Source organism: Scyliorhinus canicula, chromosome 19 (genome assembly GCF_902713615.1).
Source record: "Scyliorhinus canicula chromosome 19, sScyCan1.1, whole genome shotgun sequence".
In the NCBI taxonomy this organism is placed as follows: domain Eukaryota; kingdom Metazoa; phylum Chordata; class Chondrichthyes; order Carcharhiniformes; family Scyliorhinidae; genus Scyliorhinus; species Scyliorhinus canicula.
Genome location: NC_052164.1, coordinates 38,680,593 through 38,703,293, shown reverse-complemented (window position 1 = coordinate 38,703,293; position 22,701 = coordinate 38,680,593). Strand labels below are relative to the sequence as shown.

General features: G+C 49.7%; 1 protein-coding gene across 1 annotated transcript in view; it reads right to left on the bottom strand.

The window, feature by feature from the left end:
• Positions 1–7,209: 7,209 nt before the first annotated feature.
• Positions 7,210–22,701, bottom strand: part of LOC119954309 (integrin alpha-8-like) — a 194,029-nt gene continuing 178,537 nt past the window's right edge. The window contains exons 29-30 of the mRNA XM_038779427.1: positions 13,199–13,321; positions 7,210–8,013 (exon numbers count right to left, since the gene is read on the bottom strand). Of these exons, the coding sequence (XP_038635355.1) occupies positions 7,960–8,013; positions 13,199–13,321 (177 nt within the window). The 3' untranslated portion in view covers positions 7,210–7,959. The remainder of the gene's footprint in view (positions 8,014–13,198; positions 13,322–22,701) is intronic.

Sequence of the window (22,701 nt, the reverse complement as noted above, 5' to 3'; positions counted from 1 at the left end):
AAAGCCACCAGCTGCCCACCCCATGTGCTGCATGCTTCTGACTGTCTAAAACTGTGTGTATTCTGCCACCCAACCTCCCGCCAGCAAAAGGCGGCCCACAACCACCGGGAAAGGAAAAGGACTGGCGGGGGCCGCTGGACCTGCGACCTCTCACTGCAGCAGAGCTGCATTCACTGGACTTGGTAGGTGGGCCCGGAGAGAGGGCAATCACCAAGGCAGAGGGGTAGAGGTCAGCAGCGGGCAAGCAAGTTAGACCCTGCTGAGTTGGGGGTTGGCAAATGTGTTGCCACCACCACCCCCCCCATCACCCCAACACCTCCCCCCCCCCCCCCCCCCCACTCACCCCCCCATGACCAGCCACCCAAACCCACGATCCAATCCTGCGTCATGTCTTATGTCTTGCAGGACACTTGCTGCATTTGCACACAGATTGCTTCAGTAATTGATGAATCATGAATGGTGCTGAACATTGTATAATCATCAGCAATTATCCCCACTTTTGACCTCATGATGGGGGGGAAGGTCATTGATGAAGCAGTCTGAAGATGATTGGGCCTAGGACACTACTCCGAGGAACTCCTTCAGTAATGTCCTGGAACTGAGATGATTGACTGCCAATGACTGATGTGTTGGGTAAGCTGTGTCTGCGAGGACAGCGTTTACTGCAGCAGTGAGAGAGACAGGCTTCTAGTTTATTGAACTCGTAACTATCATACATACTTAAACTGTGGGTTGACACTATGCTGAGTTGACTGGAGACCTAAGGCTAACCTGACCAGACTATGTTACTACCACATGGTGTATGTTCTAGCTGTTGCTCATGGGCTCTGACTGTCTCAGAGGCTGGATCCCCAGAGAGCAGGAAAACTAGTGCCCTCTGGCTTTATAGTAGTCGTGTCCTGTCTGGTGATTGGCTGCTGTGTTCTGTGTGTTCATTGGTCATCCTGTGTGTCAATCAATGCCTGTCTGTGTGCCATCATATACTTGTATATTATGACATCTCCCCCATTTTTCTTTTCTTACTTTAAAAAAAATGTGTATAGGTCAATAAATAGTGAGTGTGTGTAGGAGCCTGACTATATACAAAGTATGTGAACGTATTTACACGGGAAGGCGTCTGGTGCAGAGAGAGGGCAGATAACAAATTAGGAAGAAACAATATGTACAGATCTGTAAACGGATCACAAGGTAATGCAACATTCAGTCTATAAATTCAGTCTCTGTGGCGGGCGATGAATTCTGGTTGACCGCCTCAAGGATGGGTCAGGGGCCGCCTGTACTGGAATGGGCAGAGCTGCTCCAATGTAGAGGGCGGTAAAAGAACTGGCAGATTTGTGGCCACGTGGAAAGGAACCAGTAGGCGAGGTGGGATATCACGGTCAGGTGGTGAGCGTGAAAGTAGCCGCAGTGCCCGCCTATTATGCCGAAGAAAGGAGCCATCATGCATGCAAACGAGGAACGACCTTGGGGCCACTTGCTTAACCACCACAGCTGTGACAGACCAGCCACCGTCAGGTAGCTGAACACAAACTCAGTCAGCAGGGACCAGGTCGGGGAGATCCGTGACGTGGGCGTCATACGCCAACTTGCATTGGGCCCGAGACTGTTGCATCCTTTGCAGGACCGGAAAATTGTCAAGGTCCGGGATGTGGATAGGCGACACCGTCATCCGTAGTGTGCGGTTCATTAGCAGCTGTGCTGGAGACAGGCCAGTGGACAAAAGAGTCGCCCTGTAGGCTAACAGCGCCAGGTTAAAAACTGAACACGTGTCAGCAGCTTTGCACAACAGTCTTTTAACAATGTGGACCCCCTTTTCAGCTTTCCCATTCGACTGGGGGTAGTGGGGGCTTGAAGTGATGTGCGTAAAATTGTACTGCCGGGCAAAATCCGTCCACTCCTTGCTGAAGAAGCACGGGCCATTATCAGTCATAACTGTAAGTGGAATGCCATGACGGGCAACGGTCTCCTTGCATGCCTTGATGACTGTTGCTGATGTGAGGTCAGTCCGTCTGACCACCTCGGGGTAGTTAGAAAAATAGTCCACGAGGAGGACATAGTCTCGGCCCTTTGCATGAAAGAGGTCAATACCAACTTTGGACCATGGGGAGGACACCAGTTCATGCGGCTGCAAAGTCTCTTTCGGCTGAGCCAGCTGGAACCGTTGGCACGTTGGGCAATTAAGGACAGTGTTGGCGATATCCTGACTGATGCCTGGCCAATATACTGCCTTTCGGGCTCGACGGCGACACCTTTCGACCCCCAGGTGACCTTTGTGGATTTGGCCAAGGACCAGCTCTCGCATGCTCTGTGGGATTATTATCCTGTCCAGTTTCATTAGTATGCCGTCCACTACCGCCAAATCGTCCTTTATATTATAGAACTGTGGGCACTGCCCCTTTTGCCAACCATCTGTGAGATGGCGCATGACTCGCTGGAGAAAAGGATCCCTGGCTGTCACCTGATGAATCTGCACGACCCTTTCATCAGTGGCCGGAAAGTTGGATGCACAAAACTTCACATGAGCGTCGATCTGACAGGCGAAGCCCGACTGCTCACACGGCGTGGTGACGGAGCGAGAGAGTGCATCGGCCACAATGAGCTCCTTGCCCGGGGTTTAGACCAGGTCGAAATCGTAGAGGCGGAGTTTGTGGAGGATACGTTGTAGGCGTCGCGTCATATCATTGAGGTCTTTCTGGATGATGTGAACCAATGGCCTGTGGTCCGTCTCGACCGTGAATTTGGGGAGTCCATACACATAATCATGGAATTTGTCAATCCCCGGGAGGAGGCCCAGGCATTCTTTTTCAATCTGAGCATATCGTTGCTCAGTAGGTGTCATGGCTCTGGGTTCATATGCGACTGGGGCCCAGGAGGAGGATTCGTCCCGCTGGAGGAGTACTGCCCCAATGCCAGACTGGCTCGCGTCGGTAAAGATCTTCATCTCCTTGGCAGGGTCGAAAAACGGCAGTACCGGGTCCTTGGTGAGTTTCGCCCTGAGCTAACGCCACTCTCGCTCATGAGCGGGGAGCCACTGGAAGTCGGGAGTCTTTTTAACAGGATGGCGGAGAGCTGTGGTGTGTGATGCAAGGTTGGGGATAAACTTCCCTAGGAAGTTGACCATTCTTGTCCTCCGGGATCTTCATGGCATTGATCGCCGACACCTTGTCTGCATGTGCCTGCGCACCGAACTGTGAAATATGGTCGCCAAGGAACTTTATTTCTGCTTGACCGAATGAGCATTTGGCTCTGTTGAGTCGGAGGCCATGCTCATGGATCCTATGGAACACTCGTTTGAGGCGATCGATGTGCTCCTGAGTAATTGTGGACCAGACAATTATATCATCGACGTACACTCGCACCCCCTCGATGCCCTCCATCATTTGCTCCATTATTCAGTGGAACACCTCCAAGGCGGAGATGATGCCAAAGGGCATTCGGTTGTAACAGTAACGACCAAACGGGATGTTAAATGTGCACAGCTCTCGACTGGACGCGTCCAGCTGTATTTGCCGAAACCCCTTGGAGGCATCCAGCTTCGTGAAAAACTTGGCGTGAGCCATTTCGCTGGTGAGCTCTTCTCATTTAGGTATAGGGTAGTGTTCCCTCATGATGTTACGGTTCAACTGTTTGGGGTCGATACAAATGCAAAGTTCCCCTGACAGTTTTTTGACACAAAGCATAGAGCTAACCCAGTCCGTGGGTTCCGTGACCTTAGAAATGACGCCCTGGCCTTGGAGGTCTTGCAGCTGCTGCTTGAGGCGGTCCTTGAGGGGTGCCGGCACCCGACGGGGTGCATGAACCACAGGTGTGGCATTCGGTTTCAGAAGTATCTTGTATCGGTAGGGGAGTGTGCCCATACCTTCGAAGACGCTGTGGTATTGTGCTATGATGTCATCTAATTGGGTTTGGAAGTTGACATCTGGCAAGGCCGTTGCCTCTGCGGACGACATGGTGTGAACCTGCTGCACAAGAGTCAAGATTTTGCAGGCCCGAGCACCGAGCAGGGATGCTCGGTTGGTTCCTACAATTTCAAAACGCAGGGTTGCTTTTGAAGAACGATGGGATACCGCAAGCTGGCATGAGCCACTGGCAGCAATGGCATTGCCATTGTAGTCGAGAAGCTGGCAGGCCGGTGGAAGAATGCTCGGCTTGACGAGGATGGTATCAAGGTCAGACTTTGAGATAAAGTTCGCTGAAGTGCCGGGGTCCAGCTTGAAGCGTATGCGAGGCTTGTTGACTGTAAGGGTGGCACACCACTCGTTGTCTGGATCAATGCTCATCACAGGGAGTTGTTTCACCTTTTTGGCGGAAAGCATCGTATGCTTGGTGATGATGCGCCCCCGGAATGGGGATGTGAGGCCCTCGGTGTCAGGATCTGGAACCATGTCGGAGTCAGAGTCTGAAACGGGTTGCTGTACTGACCAGACGTTCCTGCGCTGCGGCTGGGATTGCTGTGTGTTGGGCAGTTGAGCAGATCAGCACAGGGCTGCATAGTGGCCAAGCTTGCCACACTGGAGACAGCGTCGAGGTTTTGTGGGACATTGCCACTTTAAGTGGGCGGAGCCACAGTTGTTGCACATCATTGCGCCGACGTCAGGATGCTCCGTGCGCCACTGCGCCTGCACGGTGTGGTCAAACGATGTGCGCACCTGCGCAGTTCGGTCGTCGGCCTCGCTGTCCCCTTGGTCGTTGCGCGCATGCGTAGGAGCCCTGGAAAAGCGTGCAAAATGGCTGCCCTCATCCTGACCCAGGACTTGGAGCTGTTTTATGGTCTGCACCCATTCCGCATCATGGGGGCCTTGCCGCGCCGTCTCTGCCGCCTTGATATGGGAGTACCGGTTATTAGCGTGCTCATGTAAGACACAGGTCTCGATGACGATGGTGAGGGTGAGCTGCTTCACTTTAAGGAGCTGCTGGCAAAGGGGATCGGATTGGACCCTGAAAACGATCTGATTGCGGATCATGGAGTTGGAAGCAGAGCCGTAGTTGCAGGATTGCGCAAGGATACGGAGATGGGTTAAGAAGGACTGAAAAGGTTCATCCTTACCCTGAAGCCTCTGCTGGAACACATAGCGTTCAAAGCTCTCGTTGACTTCGATGTCACAGTGGCTGTCGAACTTCAGCAGGACTGTTTTAAACTTTGTCTTGTCTTCGCCTTCAGCAAAGGTGAGGGAGTTAAAGATGTGGATAGCGTAGTCCCCGGATGTAGAGAGGAAGAGAGTAATCTCCCTGGCATCCGATGCGGCTTCGAGGTCGGTGGCTTCAAGATACAGCTGAAACTTCTGCTTGAAAATCTTCCAGTTGGCACCGAGGTTGCCGGCGATGCAGAGCGGCGGGGGAGGGCGGACGCTGTCCATGTTACCGGATGGCTGATCGCTGGTCAAAGGCAGACTATCTCAAGGTAAGTCCGTCAAACTCGAACATGACTCACTGGTACCACGATGTGTTGGGTAAGCTGGGTCTGCGAGGACTGCGTTTACTGCAGCAGTGAGAGAGACAGGCTTCCAACACTTGAAGAAATGCAACTCTATTTTCTTGAACTCGTAACTATCATACATACTTAAACTGTGGGTTGACACTATGCTGAGTTGACTGGAGACCTAAGGCTAACCTGACCAGACTATCTTACTACCACATGGTGTATGTTCTAGCTGTTGCTCACGGGCTCTGACTGCCTCAGAGGCTGGATCCCCAGAGAGCAGAAAAACTAGTGCCCTCTGGCTTGATAGTGGTCATGTCCTGTCTGGTGATTGGCTGCTGTGTTCTGTGTGTTCATTGGTCATCCTGTGTGTCAATCAATGCCTGTCTATGCACCATCACATACTTGTGTGTATATCATGACAATGACCACAACCATTTCCTGTGTGCCAGTCATGGTTCCAGCCAGCTAAGAGACCCTGAGTCTAGTTTTGCTAGGGATTCCTTGATGCCACACTCGGTCAAATGCTGCCTTGATGTTGAGGGCAGCCATTCCCACCTCACTCTGGAGTTCTGAATTGCCACAATAACTACTCTTCTAAGGCATTTCATTGGCTGTGAAGAAACTTGAGGTGTCCTAAGACTGTGAAATCCTCCTGATATTTCTTTCTTTCATGCAGCAAGTTTTCAAACCAGCATGGAAAGGACACATTCCTGGTGACCCCCGGCCCTTAAACCACTGCAAATATAAAGCTAATGTGAAAAGTGGAATTATTAACATCAGCTAAACTTTATTTTTCAAACCGAGCAAATAAAATAGATGGTTGCAAACTTCAGAAAGCACAGGCTAGCTAAAGAGATCAGTTCTATTAACTTTCTGAAGAAATTTAACTATAAAATTTTACATTCAATTTGAATTTAAGAATATTTACAGGCTATGGCCGAGTTGTTATGGAATTTGCGGTGTTCGTTCGTTCTAATTAAAATAATAGCTAACTAATTCAAAACTGTTTTTGATCTTTTGAAGCTCAATATTCTTCCGTTTGATTTCAGATATGGAGGGAGAAAGAGGAAGCAGTGAGAATTGATATTTTGTTTTCATAACCTTTGGGATGTGAGACCAATTGCAGTGACCTGCTGAAACCCTCAGAGGTCTGGGACTTGCCCATAGTGTGTTTCACTGGGAAATATTTCAAACTGCTAAAAGCCGTTGGGGAAAATCACCTGAATTCTCTTTTTCAAAGCCACAGCAAAGAATGAGGAACAATCTCAAAAGCTACGGGGGGGAGGGGGTGGGGCGGGGTGGAGGGGGGGGGGATTTTCTTCTCCCATTTTCGGTGGGGAGGGGGTGATGGGTGGGATTGGTGCTTCAGTGGGAAATCCCGTGGGAGTCCCAAAATGCGATTTATGCCAACTGCACCCCCTCTCCCCACTGAAATAAAAGGGAATCCTGGCATTCACCATCGGGATCCCTATTTGAGTACAATTAAATCTAATTATCAGGCCTTTGCACCTGATGGTTCCCCCCACCCCGTCCCCCCATTAGATTGTTCATTCACATCGGCGTGCCAACACGTCTCCCACAGTGTGCATCTGGTGGGCAGAACCCGCCAGAGATATTCAGGTCAGTGCTTGGCTCGGGAGGAGGGAGCGGGAGGGGCAGGGGTCATGCCCAGGAAGTGCCAGGTAGATGATCCTTGGGGGGCCTGTTCAGTTGCTGGGGGAAGAGGGCGGTCTGTTGGAGGGTGGTTCTGTGGGGTGACCAGGAGTGTTCGGGGGGGGGGGGGGGGGGGGGGGGGTTTAAAGTTTTTGCGTCGAGGAAATTGATAATTATAACATACATTTATACAATACGAGTTGGATAAGTGAATATTAAACTTCAGCGTGCGATCCGAATATACTAGATATAGCCACTAACAAGCTTGATTATGAAAAGTATGTTTGACTTTGGTTGAATAGAAGAAAAATTAAAATTGATAAAGGACTGGTTGATTCTGATGATTGCCAAAGTAACTGGATGAGAAGGTCAGAATGACAGGGGACTGCAGAAGTGTTTCGCTAGTTAATTATGATCAGAGTGAGTAACCCTGAAAAAATATAAGTATGAGCTAAACCTGGGCTGGCTTCATGATTACCTTCTGCCTGACCTGGGACAGTGGTTTACTCAATCAGAAAATTGTTCAGTTCTGGAGTGGTTTAGTATAGAGTCTAGGATGGAATGTTTACACAGCCAACGGTTGCTTTTAAACTATTTTCACACTTTGAAAGTACTGCAGGAACCATTTTCAAACTCAAGCTTCTGAAGGGGAATCCCTCACTGACGGAAGCGCCCAATGAACATGAAGCTTCCCTGTTTTCCACTATTTTCTAGCATTGATGATGGCAAGTCACACAAAGTGCGTCACAAGTTTTCCAAATTCAACTGACGATGAGTGGGATTCCCACTGGCAGCACCAAGCTGGAAATTTGACTCTTTCAGTTGCATTGAGATTTGGAGAGGCTGTGGTTTCCTGAGGCTGGCTTGAGTGGGATGGGTGGATATTACAACAATCCTTCGGCTTCCATAGGCGGCAGATTCCTCTTGAAAAATCCACACTGTAACGAAAGAAGGAACAGGAAGAAGTAAGTAAAAGCAAGCCTTTTAATCACTTGCCATGTTTCCCAATCCAGCAACAGTGCGCACCAAAACATCATTCAACATTAACTTGTCTGAATCCAGAACAATTAGAAATTGGGCACAAGCTTGACTTAAAGAAAACAATTGTTGAGGATTTTCCCCCAATTTACTCTGCTCCTGATGAGAAAACTTCAATTCAAATGGTGGTGCTTTGTCGTAACGCTGAACCTTGTAATAAATACCATGGGTGCGATAGCCTTGTTGTGCCCAACTTGGTTATGTGATGAGGCCTATCATGAGATTTGGACTGTCAAAATGGGCAAGATTGAGATGAACATATTTAAGTGAGCCAATAGGCTTGTTTAAATATGTCTGTGCCGTATTCACCCAGGTCCCTCAAACTAACGGCCTCACCTGGGAGACTGTGTCATGGTGCCATTTAGCACTGGTTTCCACAAATGTGGACCAGGCATATGGGGGGGAATCTCCCAAGCCATGAGTGACCCCTGAGTGGTCGGGCTCTGGACATGATGGTACCCTGGTACTCTCACTGACAACTGGGCTCCTTGGCACTACCAGCCTGGCACTTTGACACCTCCACTTGGGAACCCTAGCAGTGCCATCCTTGTCTTAGGGCCTCATGGTAGCATGGTGGTTAGCATCAATGCTTCACAGCTCCAGGGTCCCAGGTTCGATTCCCGGCTGGGTCACTGTCTGTGTGGAGTCTGCACGTCCCCCCCGTGTGTGCGTGGGTTTCCTCCGGGTGCTCCGGTTTCCTCCCACAGTCCAAAGATGTGCGGGTTAGGTGGATTGGCCATGCTAAATTGCCCGTAGTGTAAGGTTAATGGGGGGATTGTTGGGTTATGGGTATACGGGTTACGTGGGTTTAAGTGGGGTAATCATTGTTCGGCACAACATCGAGGGCCGAAGGGCCTGTTCTGTGCTGTACTGTTCTATGTTCTATGTCAGCTGGCAGTGCCAAGGTGCCCTGGTGCCAGATTGCCCGTTCCAGGGATAGGGGCTCGGGGTTCCTTTTCTCTTCTGGGGGGGGGCTCGAGGACACCTAAGAGGGAAGTTGGGTGCAGTGGCGGGGGGGGGGGGGGGGGTGAGTCCGGAGGCCACGGTGGCTGAGGGGGTGCCGAAAGATCAGGGCGGCATTAAAAAATGGCGCTCGACCTGCGAGTTGTCTTCCTCCATTGGCAAGTTGAGCTTGTCAATGCGGGAAATTAGATAAGTGTATTCTCGATGCGGCATTCCTTGTTAAGGCCGATAAAACCAGCAAAGTCCCATTAAGTAGTGCTGACAAACACCCTGCTAAATACCCCCAAAAACGGGACTCTATGTTTGTCCCGTTAAATCTTGCCCTATGATTCTACAACTTTGGTTGGTTCCTCTACTCAACAGCAATTTTAACCAGTTATATGCGTTTAACTACTGCACCGCTCAGCTTGACGCTAAGTCAGGATGTTTTCAGTTGCTCACTGTAAGTTGCTCACCTGGAGTATTGTGTTCAGTTTTGGTCTCCTTACTTGAGAAAGGACGTACTGGCGCTGGAGGGTGTGCAGAGGAGATTCACTAGGTTAATCCCAGAGCTGAAGGGGTTGGATTATGAGGAGAGGTTGAGTAGACTGGGACTGTACTCGTTGGAATTTAGAAGGATGAGGGGGGATCTTATAGAAACATTTAAAATTATGAAGGGAATAGATAGGATAGATACGGGCAGGTTGTTTCCACTGGCGGGTGACAGCAGAACTAGGGGACATAGCCTCAAAATAAGGGGAAGTAGATTTAGGACTGAGTTTAGGAGGAACTTCTTCACCCAAAGGGTTGTGAATCTATGGAATTCCTTGCCCAGTGAAGCAGTTGAGGCTCCTTCATTACATGTTTTTAAGGTAAAGATAGATAGTTTTTTGAAGAATAAAGGGATTAAGGGTTATGGTGTTCGGGCCGGAAAGTGGAGCTGAGTCCACAAAAGATCAGCCATGATCTAATTGAATGGCGGAGCAGGCTCGAGGGGCCAGATGGCCTACTCCTGCTCCTAGTTCTTATGTTCTTATGTTCTTATGTAACATAGTCATAGGGTGGGTTTTCTGCGCAACCCATCATGAAGATGGACCAACCGAAAACAATAATTTAACAATAAAAGTAATTCAAAACTTATCTTTAGTGGGCCTTCCCATTCCATCACACATTGATCTGGTCAGAGTCTGCAGTGGGCAGGTTCCAACCAGGTCAATGTAAAATAGCAATTGGACGTCTTATTTATTTTACAGGACCCCAATTTCCACATAAAGGGCCGATAGCCTGAAAAAAGCTTTGTGCAATCGTATCCAAAATAAAGCCATTCCCCATTGCCAGTATTTACTTGGCAGTGAGGCAGCTAACTCCACTTCAAAGCTGCTACTGTTCTTTTAATGACAGATGAAGGCAGTCAAATTTGAAGCCTTTTAGGTGCTTTGTTGCACTTCACTCACCAAGAATTTCAGCGGAATAAGCAGAGTGTTTGCCTGCTGTGGCGATAGCTCATACAAGAATGTGCTGGAAACTCTTCACTCTGAGATGATTTTTGGGAGACAGTGCAGCAGTGCGAGAAAAAAAACACTGCTTATCAAAATTAAAACCAAAGTGTCACTGAGGAGAGAATGGCAAGAATCTTGTCCTGCTGTTGTCAGGAAATTGTATCACATCAGCAAAACAAATCATCACAGCCGGAGTGGGCTGGATTTTCAGCTAGGGGTTTGGGACCTGACACCCTGATGAATTCCAGGTACCCACCCACCTCTTGCTTTGCGATTTTTAAATGCAGATTGCCAAGTTGGAGACGCTGAGCGCCTCTGGCAGGCAGGAGCAGCCTGTTGGTTGTCAGTGGAAAAGGCAGACAGCAGCCATGTTGGGGGCTGTCACTGCCTTGCTGCTTGGAGCAGGCAGATCCTGGGAAGGCCATGTGTCATGTGAGAGTACCTTTAAGAAATGGGTGTTTGTAAATGGGTGTGTATATAAGTATCTGTAGTGAGAGTATCTTTAAGAAATGGGTGTATATTACTGCAGTGATGTCAGAGAGTGGGTCAGCTTTTTACTTTTGTTTTAGGCTGTTTGCTGCAGGGTGTGTTTTAGTTTCGTTTTCAGTGTTGGAGCTGAAGGCAGACAGAGCAGGTGTACTGTTGATCTCTCTGCCATGAAAAGACTATCTCTTGATCATTTGCTGAATTCAGAATTATAAATGTTCTCAGTTGTGAATGTAAATCTGATGTGTGCTTCTGTGAAAAAGTATTTCTTATGTTTTTTGGATGTTGTTTGGGAAGTTATTAAGGATTACCTAGTGTTGTATTCTTTGGGGGTTGTATTTGAATTGATGGTTGCTAAGATGTTCACTGTATGTTTTAAAAAGGTTAACTTGAGTTCATAAAATAAACATTGTTTTGCTTTAAAAATTATGTTTCCATTTTTGCTGTACCACACCTGTAGAGTGGGCCATGTGCTCCCCATACCACAATCTATTAAAAGTTGTGGGTCAGGTGAACTCCATGATCCACTTTGGGGTTCTCTGAACCCTGGCCCATAACACAAGGAGGAGAAATAAGGTGGAAAGATGCCCTGGAATAAAAGGTAGAAGAAGTGATATTTGTTGGCATTAGCTGGCCTCAAGGGTTAGCTTTTAAAAAATTATTTCAAGAGATGTGGATGTCGCTGGCAAGGTCAGCACTTGTTGTCCATACTTAATTTCCCTCGAACTGAGAGGCTAGCTCGGCCATTCCAGAGGGCAGTTAAGTGTCAACCACATTGCTGTGGATCTGAAGTGACATGTAGGCCAGGATGGGTAAAGGTGGCAGATTTCCTTTCTGAAAGAGCATTAGCAAACCCGATGGGCTATTATAACAATCAATGATTGTTTCATGTTCATTGTCCTGACACTAGCTTTATATTCCAGATTTATTAATTTAATTTTAAATTCCACCAGCTGCCATAGTGGGATTTGAACACCTACCTCTAGGTCATTAGCCTGGCCTCTTGAGTACTAGTCCCTTGACATTACCATTATGTCACTGTCTTCCCGCGAAGATTTAAGAACAATTCCCAAGGAACTTACTGGGGGCCCCATGGTGAACCTGACAATGTGGCTATTTGAGCTCACTAGATAAACATGTGATAAACTGAAACCTGAATGGACAGGCCCCTTAACAAGGTCCTGAAAGAGATTATGGGGCCGTTAATTTGCTTTGTCCATGTTTCCTGCCCCCTCCCGGCTAGCCGTCCCTTTGAAAATAGAAAACTGTCCTGGAGGCTTTGGGATCTTGTAACGTCCTCTTGGGATGGGATTTTTAATTCTTGCCCGCAGCAGTCCCAACCCTCTGGTCTTTTGGAATTCCAGCTCATGATCTCTCCATGTGTCTCCTTCAGCTAACTGACTGCTCCCAGGCATAACTTGTGAATATAGACCAGAATTTACAGTGTAGAAGGAGGCCCTTTGGCCTATCGTGTCTGCATCGGTCCTTGGAAAGAACACCCCAGCCATCCCGCACCTCCACCCTATCCCTGTAACCCAGTAACCCCACCCAACTGTTTTGGACACTAAGGGCAATTTAGCATGCCAATCCACCTAACCTGCACATCTTTGGACTACGGGAGGAAATCGAAGCACCCGGAGGAAATCCATGCAGACACGGGGAGAACGTGCAGACTCCCCCCACGACAGTGACCCAAACCGGGAATCGAACCTAGAGCTGTGAAGCAACTGTGCTATATAGTTTGAAACTGTTGCAACTATCGTGGTGTACGCCATTTTAATCCTCCCTCGCAAGCATGTCCACGCTGCATGTTTGACATTAACAAATTCCCCTCGTTTTCTTTTCAATGTGAATCTCTCTTGCTTGTGCCCTCATCAGATTTCCTAGGGTGGAATTGTCACCTTCAGCATTAGGATGATAAACTGGCAGAGTGAATGGCTCATCCCTTATAGAATAAAAGCACTGGAAATTAAAATCAGGCACTTTTGATAAGGATTGGGAAATCAACTCTCCCTGTTCATCGACCAAGCAATCAAGGTGAAAATTGCCCCAATATGTTAATCAAGAAGGGTCTGATAAATATTGTGAGGCTTATTTAAAGTGAGGCCTATGCACGGTTATGCTGTCACACATCCTGTTTCATCATCGGTATAGATACCTTCCAAAATAGAAATGTCACCACAGCCACTAGTAGCAGGCCACCGAGCACAGCGACTACAATGCACCAGGTGGGCACGGGCATGGCCTGTTCAGGCTCACTGCGTTCAATAAGAGTTTGTACCTGGGGAAAAGAAGAACACCATATCATGGATCACATTGTGAATGATACATTTCCACCATAGATAGATTTACCCAAATTCCCATCAGCCAGTTCATTCTTTAGAACATAATATGGATCCGTGCTCCTTCCAAATTCCGATATCCCCAAAACCTGAATTCCTGCATCTATAAACATAGATATTCTCCGGTGGTTGAGAGTGAGAAACAGTTGGTTTCTCTCCTTTTGTGAGGAATGTAGAGTTAATATATTTATTTTTAGGGTGATTGAAAGGGGAGTGAACATGTAACCTATTGCAACCTCATCTTTGACCTCTGACATCGACTGCACTGAAATGGAAGCTTTGATGTTGACTGTATTCACATTGTTAGGTTTTTATCACACTTTTGCGTTAACTTTTCCCAATTGGAAATTCCTTGATCCCTAAAGTGTCATTCAATGGTCACGCTTCCGCCCTGAGACAAAGTGGAGTACTGTGTCTCCTTATTTAAAGAAAGATGTAAATGTATTGGAACAGTCCAGAGAAAATGTACTAGATTAACACCTGGAAAGGGGGGGGATTGTTTTATGAGGAAAATTGGACAGGCTAAACTTGTATCGACTGGAGTTTCAAAGAGGAAGAGGTGACTATTGAAACATACACGATCCTAAGGGGAATTGACAGGGTGGATGTCGAAATGATGTTTCCTCTTGTGGGAGAATAGAACTAGGGGCCACTGTTTAAAAATCAGGGGTCAGCCATTTAAGACAGAGATGAGGAAAACATTTTGCTCTCAGTGGGTTGTGAGACTTTGGAACTCTTCCTCAGAAGATGGTTGAGGCAGAATCTTTGGATATCTTTAAGGCAGAGGCAAATCTGCACGGTATTATAGTGATTAGCACTATCGCATAACAGCTCCAGGGTCCCAGGTTCGATTCCTGGCTTGGGGCACTGTCTGTGTCTGCACATTCTCCTCGTGTCTACGTGGGTTTCCTCTGGGTGCCCCGGTTTCCACCCACAGTCCAAAGATGTGCAGGTTAGGTGGATTGGCCATGTTAAATTACCCTTAGTGTTGAAAAGACTTGGGTTGGGTTGCGGGGATGGGGTGGAGGTGTGCACTTAAGTAGGGTACTCTTTCCAAGGGCTGGTGCAGACTCGATGGGGGGAATGTCCTCCTTCTGCACTGTAAGTTCTATGATTCTATGATAAGCAAGAGAGTGAAAGGTTATTGGGGAAGCAAAATTGTCAAGTTGAGGTTGAAATGTGATCAACCGTGATCTTATCGAATGAAGGAGCAGGCTCGAGAGGCCTATTCCTGCTCCTGAGTTGTATGTTCATCTGAATATTGTAGATACAAATTCTCCTTCAAATATGTGAGCACATAATCTAGGCTGACACTACAGCAGTACCGAAGGAATGTTGCATCTGCACTGTAAATTCTATGATGATATTTGGGCCGAAATTCTCATTGGGATTCCCTGTTCAATCTGGCAGCACACCCCCACGGGTTTCCTGGCTTCAACAGGAACTCCCATCGAGAAGCGCCAGGAGTAGAGAATCCCACCACTAGCGAACGGCGTGGCATTGAGAATCACTTGGCTGGCGGTGCCGAGAATCCTGCCCTTGATCTTTCAAATGAGACGTTAAATGAATGACCCATCCGTTCTCTCAGATGAGCACAAAAGATCCCGTGGCACTATTTCAAAGAAAATCAGAGGGATTCTTCCAAATCTCTTGGTCAATATTTATCTATGTCCCAACACCAATATAAAAAACAAATGATCTAAATATCATCTCAGGAACCTTGCATTGCATGAATTGATTGCTGTATTTCTTAGATTCCTCATTAACATTTTTGAAGTGCCTCATTGGCTGTAAAGTACTTTAGAATATTCTGGTAATCAAGAAAGGCACTTTATAAATGTATGTCTTTCTTTTTTTGCATTGTATAACGGCAGCCAACTGTAAACTTGTCATATTGGACCCTTCCTTCAGCAATGACTCAGAGATGTAGCATGTTCCAGTTCTCCGGCATCTTCTGCAGTGGAATTGCTTAACTCCAAAACAATGCTAACTGAATTAGAGTTTATCAGTTAGTTTGAAAATGGGACCTGGGCTGCACGGTGGCACAGCGGATAGCACTGCTGCCTCATGGCGCCGAGGACCCGGGTTTGATTCCAGCCTCGAGTCACTGTCTGTGCGGAGTTTGCACAGAGTGTCTGCATAGGTCTCACCCCCACAACCCAAAAGATGTGCAGGGTAGTTGGATGCATTGGCCACGCTAAATTAGCCCTCAGCTTCATTGCTGAAGGATGGGTTGTGAAACACAAGGAAACCCATGTCCCAAGTGGGGAATCATAAAAGTCATCTGCTCCTGGAATCTCGGCCCATGTGTCTTGTGTTTGTCAATGATTCCACTAAACCAAAGGACCAAATCTTTGCCAAGTCGAGAAGACTCAGTAACCCAAAATTGCGGGCCAGACTTGAATCCAGGATTCCCACCCCCGTTCCTGTTTTGGCTATTTTTGCTGGTGCGGGATAAGGGTGCGGGTAGCCTGCCAACACACAGCACTCCCACCTTTGCTAGCTCTATTGCAGGGGTGGGCAGTTTTAACCCTCACACAGTTGGATCACTTCAGTAAGTAAATGTGGTTCATGGGCTCATGGCGCCGAGGACCCGGGTTTGATTCCAGCCTCGAGTCACTGTCCGTGCGGAGTTTGCACAGAGTGTCTGCATAGGTCTCACCCCCACAACCCAAAAGATGTGGAGGGTAGGTGGATGCATTGGCCACGCTAAATTAGCCTTTAATTGCGAAAAATATATTTTTAAACAATGGGACCAGTTAACAGAAAACCATGGACGGGATTCTCAGACCCACCACCGGGTCGGAGAATTCGCCGGGGGCCAGCGTCAATGCTGCCCCCGCCGTGTCCTGAATTCTACGCCACCGGAGTTTCGGCTGGGGCGGGAATCGCGCCGCGCCAGTCGGCGGGCCCCCCCAGTCGGCGGGCCCCCCTGGCGATTCTCCGGACCGCGATGGGCCGAAGTCCCGCCGCTGTCAAGCCTCTGCCGCTGGTGGGAATCAAAACACCTACCTGACCGGTGGGATTGGCGGTGCGGACGGGCCCTGGGGTGTGCCCCCATGGTGGCCTGGCCCACGATCGGGGCCCACCGATCGGCGGGCGGGCCTGTGCTGTGGGCACTCTTTTTCTTCCGCCTTCGCCATGGTCTTCACCATGGCGGAGGCGGAAGAGACCCCCTCCCCTGTGCATGTGCCGGGATGACATCAGAAGCCGCTGATGCTCCGGTGTATGTGCGGACTTACGCCGGCCGGCGAAGTCCTTTCGGCCCCAGCTGGCGTGGCACCAAAGGCCGTTCACGCCAGCCGGCGGAGCGCCAACCACTCCGGCGCGGGCCTAGCCCCTCAATGTGAGGGCTTGACCCCTAAAGGTGCGGAGACGTCCGCAACTTTGGGGCGGCCCGACGCCGGAGTGGTTCACGCCACTCCTTCACGCCAGGACCCCTCGCCCCGCCGGGTAGGGGAGAATCCCGGCCCATGTGTCTTCCGTCTGTCAATGATTCCACTAAACCAAAGGACCAAATCTTTGCCAAGTCGAGAAGACTCAGTAACCCAAAATTGCGGGCCAGACCTGAATCCAGAATTCCCACCCCCGTTCCTGTTTTTGGCAATTTTTGCTGGTGCGGGATAAGGGTGCGGGTAGCCTGCCAACACACAGCGCTCCCACCTTTGCTAGCTCTATTGCAGGGGTGGGCAGTTTTAACCCTCACACAGTTGGATCACTTCAGTAAGTAAATGTGGTTCATGGGCTCCTCGCAAGTGGGTTGTGAAACACAAGGAAACCCATGTCCCAAGTGGGGAATCAAAAAAAAGTCATCTGCTCCTGGAATTCTTTCAATGACAGGTTTTGAAATGCAAAACAAAAGTTCCTTCAATTCAATAGTTTGAGGAGGGCTACAGACGTTGGAGCCTGGATAGCAGGCTTCAATGGGCCTACGAGGCGAGCGAGGGGGGGGGGAAGGGATTGATGCTGGGAGATGTTTTTTCAAGGGGAAATGTAAGGGGGGTTCTTGGGGGGCGTGAAGGGGTTCGATGTTAATAATGGACAGGGGCGGGTCAGGCTTATGGAGCAGGGCCCGGTGGTATGATGATGGTGGATAAGAAGGGTCGGGGGGGGGGGGGGGGGGGGGTGGTGAGAGACCCCAAGTTAGGATAGTCACGTGGAATGTGTGCTAGGAGGTCCGGTCAAGAGGTCAAGGGTGCTTGCGCATCTTAAAAGTTTGAAAGCTGATGTGGCAATGTTGCAGGAGACTCACTTGAGGGTGAAGGACCAGGTGAGACTTAAAAAGGGCTGGATTAGTCAAGTGTTTCACTCTGGATTTGACGGAAGGGCTCGAGGGGTAGCGTTAATGGTCAGCAAAAGTGTACGCTTCCAGATGGAGAAGGTGGTGGCAGATCAGGACAGTAGATATGTGATTGTGACAGGGGTGCTGGAGGGGAGGTTAGTGGTGCTGTTAAGTGTATACGGCCCCAATTGGGACGATCTGGGATTCGCGAAGAAGGTGTTTGGGGCCATCCCCGACTTGGACACACACGAGCTGATTGTGGGGGGGGGCTGGAACTTGGTGCAGGAGCCAAGGTTGGACAGATCACGGCCACGCTCGCTGGTCCCATCAGGTGGGGAGGGGGGGGGGGGGCGAAGGTGCTGGTTGGGCTAATGGTGGAAATGGGAGGGGTGGACCCTTGGAGGTTCCTGCACCTAAGGGAATGGGAGACTCGTTTTTCTCAGCAGTCCATAAGCAGTGTCAGATCATGCTCCGCATTGGATGGATATGGTACTAGCGCAGAGGCCGGGGTGGAAGCTGGATGTGGAGCTTTTGGGGAACAAAGTGTACTGTGAGAAAATTGAAAAGGTAATTAAGGAATATGTAGCTTTCAACTGTACGGGTGAGGTGTCGAAGGCAGTTGTCTGTGAGGCTCTAAAGGCGGTGGCGAGGGGTGAGGTAATTTTGTTTAAGGCCAGGGTGGACAAAGAGGAGAGGTTGGAGCGGCAGAGGGTAATAGATGAGATGTTGGAGGTAGATAGGAGTTATGTAGAAGATGGGGACCCAGCAAAGCTGGAAAAGGGGATGGAACTATAGGCAAGCTTCGACCGCCTGTCTACCAGGAAGGCGGTGCGTCAACTGAGATGAGCAAGGGTGCAGTTTATGAACATGGAGAAAAGGCAGGGCATATGTTAGCAGGTCAGCTCCAGAGGGAAGCAGCTGCAAGGGAAATTCTTCAGGTGAGGGATAGGGCAGGGAAGTTGGTGGTGGCTCCGGATCTGATTAACAAGGTTTTTGAGGAGTTTTATGAGAGGTTGTACAGGTCGGAGCCACCTAGGGGAGACTGTGAGATGCAGGAATTTCTAGATGGTTTGGAGTACCCAAGGTTCGGGGAGGGGGACAGGGCTACATTAGAAGGTGCAATAGTGGAGCAGGAGATAAAGGATGCGATTGGGAGGATGCAGTCGGGGAAGGTGGCAGGGCCGGATCAATTTCCGGTGGAATATTATAAAAAATTCAAGGATAAGCTGGCACCTTGGATAAGATGGTGGGGATGTTTGAAGAGGCGATAGGGAAGGGGCTGTTGCCACAAACCTTGGGGCAGGCATCGATTTCACTGTTGCTAAAAAAAGATAAGGATCCGACGGAGTGAGGGTCGCACAGGCCCATATCACTTCTGAATGTGGGCACAAAAGTATTGGCGAAGGTACTGGCGGGTAGGCTGGAGGAGTGCCTCCCGAAGGTGATAGGTGAGGATCAGACGGGGTGAGATGGACGCAGCTTTTTTCGAACATTAGGAGGGTTTTGAATGTCGTTCTGGCACCGGCGGAAGGGAAGGAAACAGAGGTGGGTGTGGCATTGGACGCCGAGAAGGCGTTTGACCGGGTCGAATGGGGGTACTTGATGGCAGTTCTGGAGCGGTTTGCGATTGGACCAAGATTTGTGAACTGGGTAAAGCTACTATATAAGGAGCCGACGGCAAGTGTCCGCGCAAACAACATCAGCTCGAGATACTTTTCTCTCCACCGTGGGATGAGGCAGGGATGTCCTATGACCCCCCTGCTGTTTGCACTTGCGATTGAGCCGTTGGCCATCGCATTAAGAAGTTCGGGAACATGGAAAGGAATAGTGCCGGGGGGGGGGGGGGGGGGGGGGGGGGGGGGGGGAGGGATAGAGTATAGGGTGTCCTTATATGCTGACGACTTGCTGCTGTATGTGTCGGAACAGAGCGTGTCGATAGGGGGGATATTAGAGCTACTGCAAGTATTTGGGCCTTTCTCGGGGTACAAGCTGAACCTGGACAAGAGTGAGTATTTTGTGCTGTCTCGGCCGGGGGTGGGAGCAGTGGTGGGGGTGCTGCCATTCCTTAGGGCAGGGAGTCACTTTAGGTACCTGGGGCTGCAGGTTGCCTGGGAGTGATGGGGGCTCTGCAGGTACAACATTTCTTGTTTGGTGGGGAGAATGAAAGCTGATCTGGCAAGGTTGAATGCGCTCCCTCTATCACTGGTGGGTCGGGTACAGGCAGTTAAAATGAATGTGTTGCTGCGATTTCTGTTTATTTTTTAATGCCTACCGATTTTCCTGCCAAAGGCTTTTTTAAGGGAGATTGAGGGAAGGATTACCTCGTTCGTATGGGGAGGGAAGGTGGCCAGAGTGAGAAAGGTGCTACTACAGAGGGGAAGGCAGGCAGGGGGTTTGGTCTTCTGAACCTGATGTACTGCTACTGGGCGGCGAATTTGGAGAAGGTGCCGAGCTGGTTCAGAGGGGTTGATTCCCAGTGGGTCAGAATAGAGGAGAGTTTGTGCAGCGGGTCAGGACTGAAAGCACTAGCAACAGCGCCGCTCCCGATAGCTCCGTGGAAATACTCAGGGAGTCCGGTAATAATAGCTTAATTGAAAATTTGGAGGCAGTTTTGCCAACACTTTGGGTTGGGGGCAGGGTCAAGGGAAATGTCGATTCGGGGGAACCACAGATTTGAGCCAGGGAGGTGGGAGGTGGGAAATTTTTTGATACATGCAGGTTCGAGATTGTGCCAGGAAGGAAATACAGGGCTTCCAGGAGGAACCGGCCTCCACATTGCTGGAGGAGGTGCTGACGACAAGGGGACTGGAGAAGGGGGTAGCGTCAGCGGTGTACGGAGCTATTTTTGAAGAGGATAAGGCACCACTGGAAGGGATCAAAGCAAAGTGGCAGGCCTTTAGGGAGCACATTCAAAACAGCGCGAGAGGAGAGACAGTCGGGACATTGAAAAGAGCGCGAGAGGCAAGACAGCCGGGACATTCAAAACAGCGCGAGAGGAGAGACAGCCAGGACATTGAAAGGAGCGCGAGAGGAGAGACAGCCAGGACATTGAAAACAGCGCGAGAGGAGAGACAGCCGGGACATTGAAAAGAGCGCGAGAGGTAAGACAGCCGGGACATTGAAAACAGCGCAGGAGGAGAGACAGCCAGGACATTGAAAAGAGCGCGAGAGGTAAGACAGCCGGGACATTGAAAAGAGCGCAAGAGGTAAGACAGCCGGGACATTCAAAACAGCGCGAGAGGAGAGACAGTCGGGACATTGAAAAGAGCGCGAGAGGCAAGACAGCCGGGACATTCAAAACAGCGCGAGAGGAGAGACAGCCAGGACATTGAAAGGAGCGCGAGAGGAGAGACAGCCAGGACATTGAAAACAGCGCGAGAGGAGAGACAGCCGGGACATTGAAAAGAGCGCGAGAGGTAAGACAGCCGGGACATTGAAAACAGCGCGGGAGGAGAGACAGCCAGGACATTGAAAAGAGCGCGAGAGGTAAGACAGCCGGGACATTGAAAAGAGCGGGAGGGGACACATTGAGAGCGGCGGGGTGCCAGTGGGAGCAAAGATAATATAAGGCGGGAACCGGAAGTACGACCCGCGGACTTCTGGGAAGGATTTTCTCCTAGCCAATAAATTGTGGTGGAGAGGATACCCGAGACACTACACGTGTAGTGTCTCCCACCCGCCCTCCTCCTCTAACCTAATAATAAGTCCCATTGGGGTGAGCAGGTAAGTGCTATATTATATTATTATTTTTTTATTTGTTTTATATTTGTTTACCAGAACTTGGTTGAAATTAAGTGGGATGGCAGGGAAGGTAGTGCAATGTTCCTCCTGCAGGATGTTTGAGGTGAGGGATGCTGCTAGTGTCCCTGCTGATTTTACCTGCAGGAAGTGCAGCCAGCTCCAGCTCCTACAAGACCGAGTTATGGTACTGGAGCTGGAGTTGGATGAACTTCGGATCATTCGGGAGGCAGAGGTGGTCATAGATAGGAGCTTCAGGGAAGTAGTTACACCAAAGACTGGAGATAGATGGGTAACTGTAAGAGGGACTGGGAAGAAGCAGACAGTGCAGGGACCCCCTGCGGTCGTTCCCCTGAGTAACAAGTATACCGTTTTGGATACTTGTGGGGGGGACGACTTACCATGGGTAAGCCATGGGGTGCGGAACTCTAGCACGGAGTCTGTCCCTGTTGCTCAGAAGGGAAGGGGGGAGAGGAGCAGAGCATTAGTAATTGGGGACTCAATAGTCAGGGGCACAGATAGGAGATTTTGTGGGAGCGAGAGAGACTCACGTTTGGTATGTTGCCTCCCAGGTGCAAGGGTAAGTGATGTCTCGGATCGTGTTTTTCGGGTCCTTAAGGGGGAGGGGGAGCAGCCCCAAGTCGTAGTCCACATTGGCACTAACGACATAGGTAGGAAAGGGGACAAGGATGTCAGGCAGGCCTTTAGGGAGCTAGGATGGAAGCTCAGAGCGAGAACAAACAGAGTTGTTATCTCTGGGTTGTTGCCCGTGCCACGTGATAGTGAGACGAGGAATAGGGAGAGAGAGCAATTAAACACGTGGCTACAGGGATGGTGCAGGCGGGAGGGATTCAGATTTCTGGATAACTGGGGCTCTTTCTGGGGAAGGTGGGACCTCTATAGACAGGATGGTCTACATCTGAACCTAAGGGGCACCAATATCCTGGGGGGGAGATTTGTTAGTACTCTTTGGGGGGGTTTAAACTAATTCAGCAGGGGCATGGGAACCTGGATTGTAGTTTTGGGGTGCGAGAGATTGAGAGTAGAGAGGTCAGGAGCACAGATTTGACTTCGCAGGAAAGCGGCAGTGTTCAGGTAGGTGGTTTGAAGTGTGTCTATTTCAATGCCAGGAGTATACGAAATAAGGTAGGGGAACTGGCAGCATGGGTTGGTACCTGGGACTTCGATGTTGTGGCCATTTCAGAGACATGGATAGAGCAGGGACAGGAATGGTTGTTGCAGGTTCCGGGGTTTAGGTGCTTTAGTAAAGTCAGAGAAGGGGGCAAAAGAGGGGGAGGT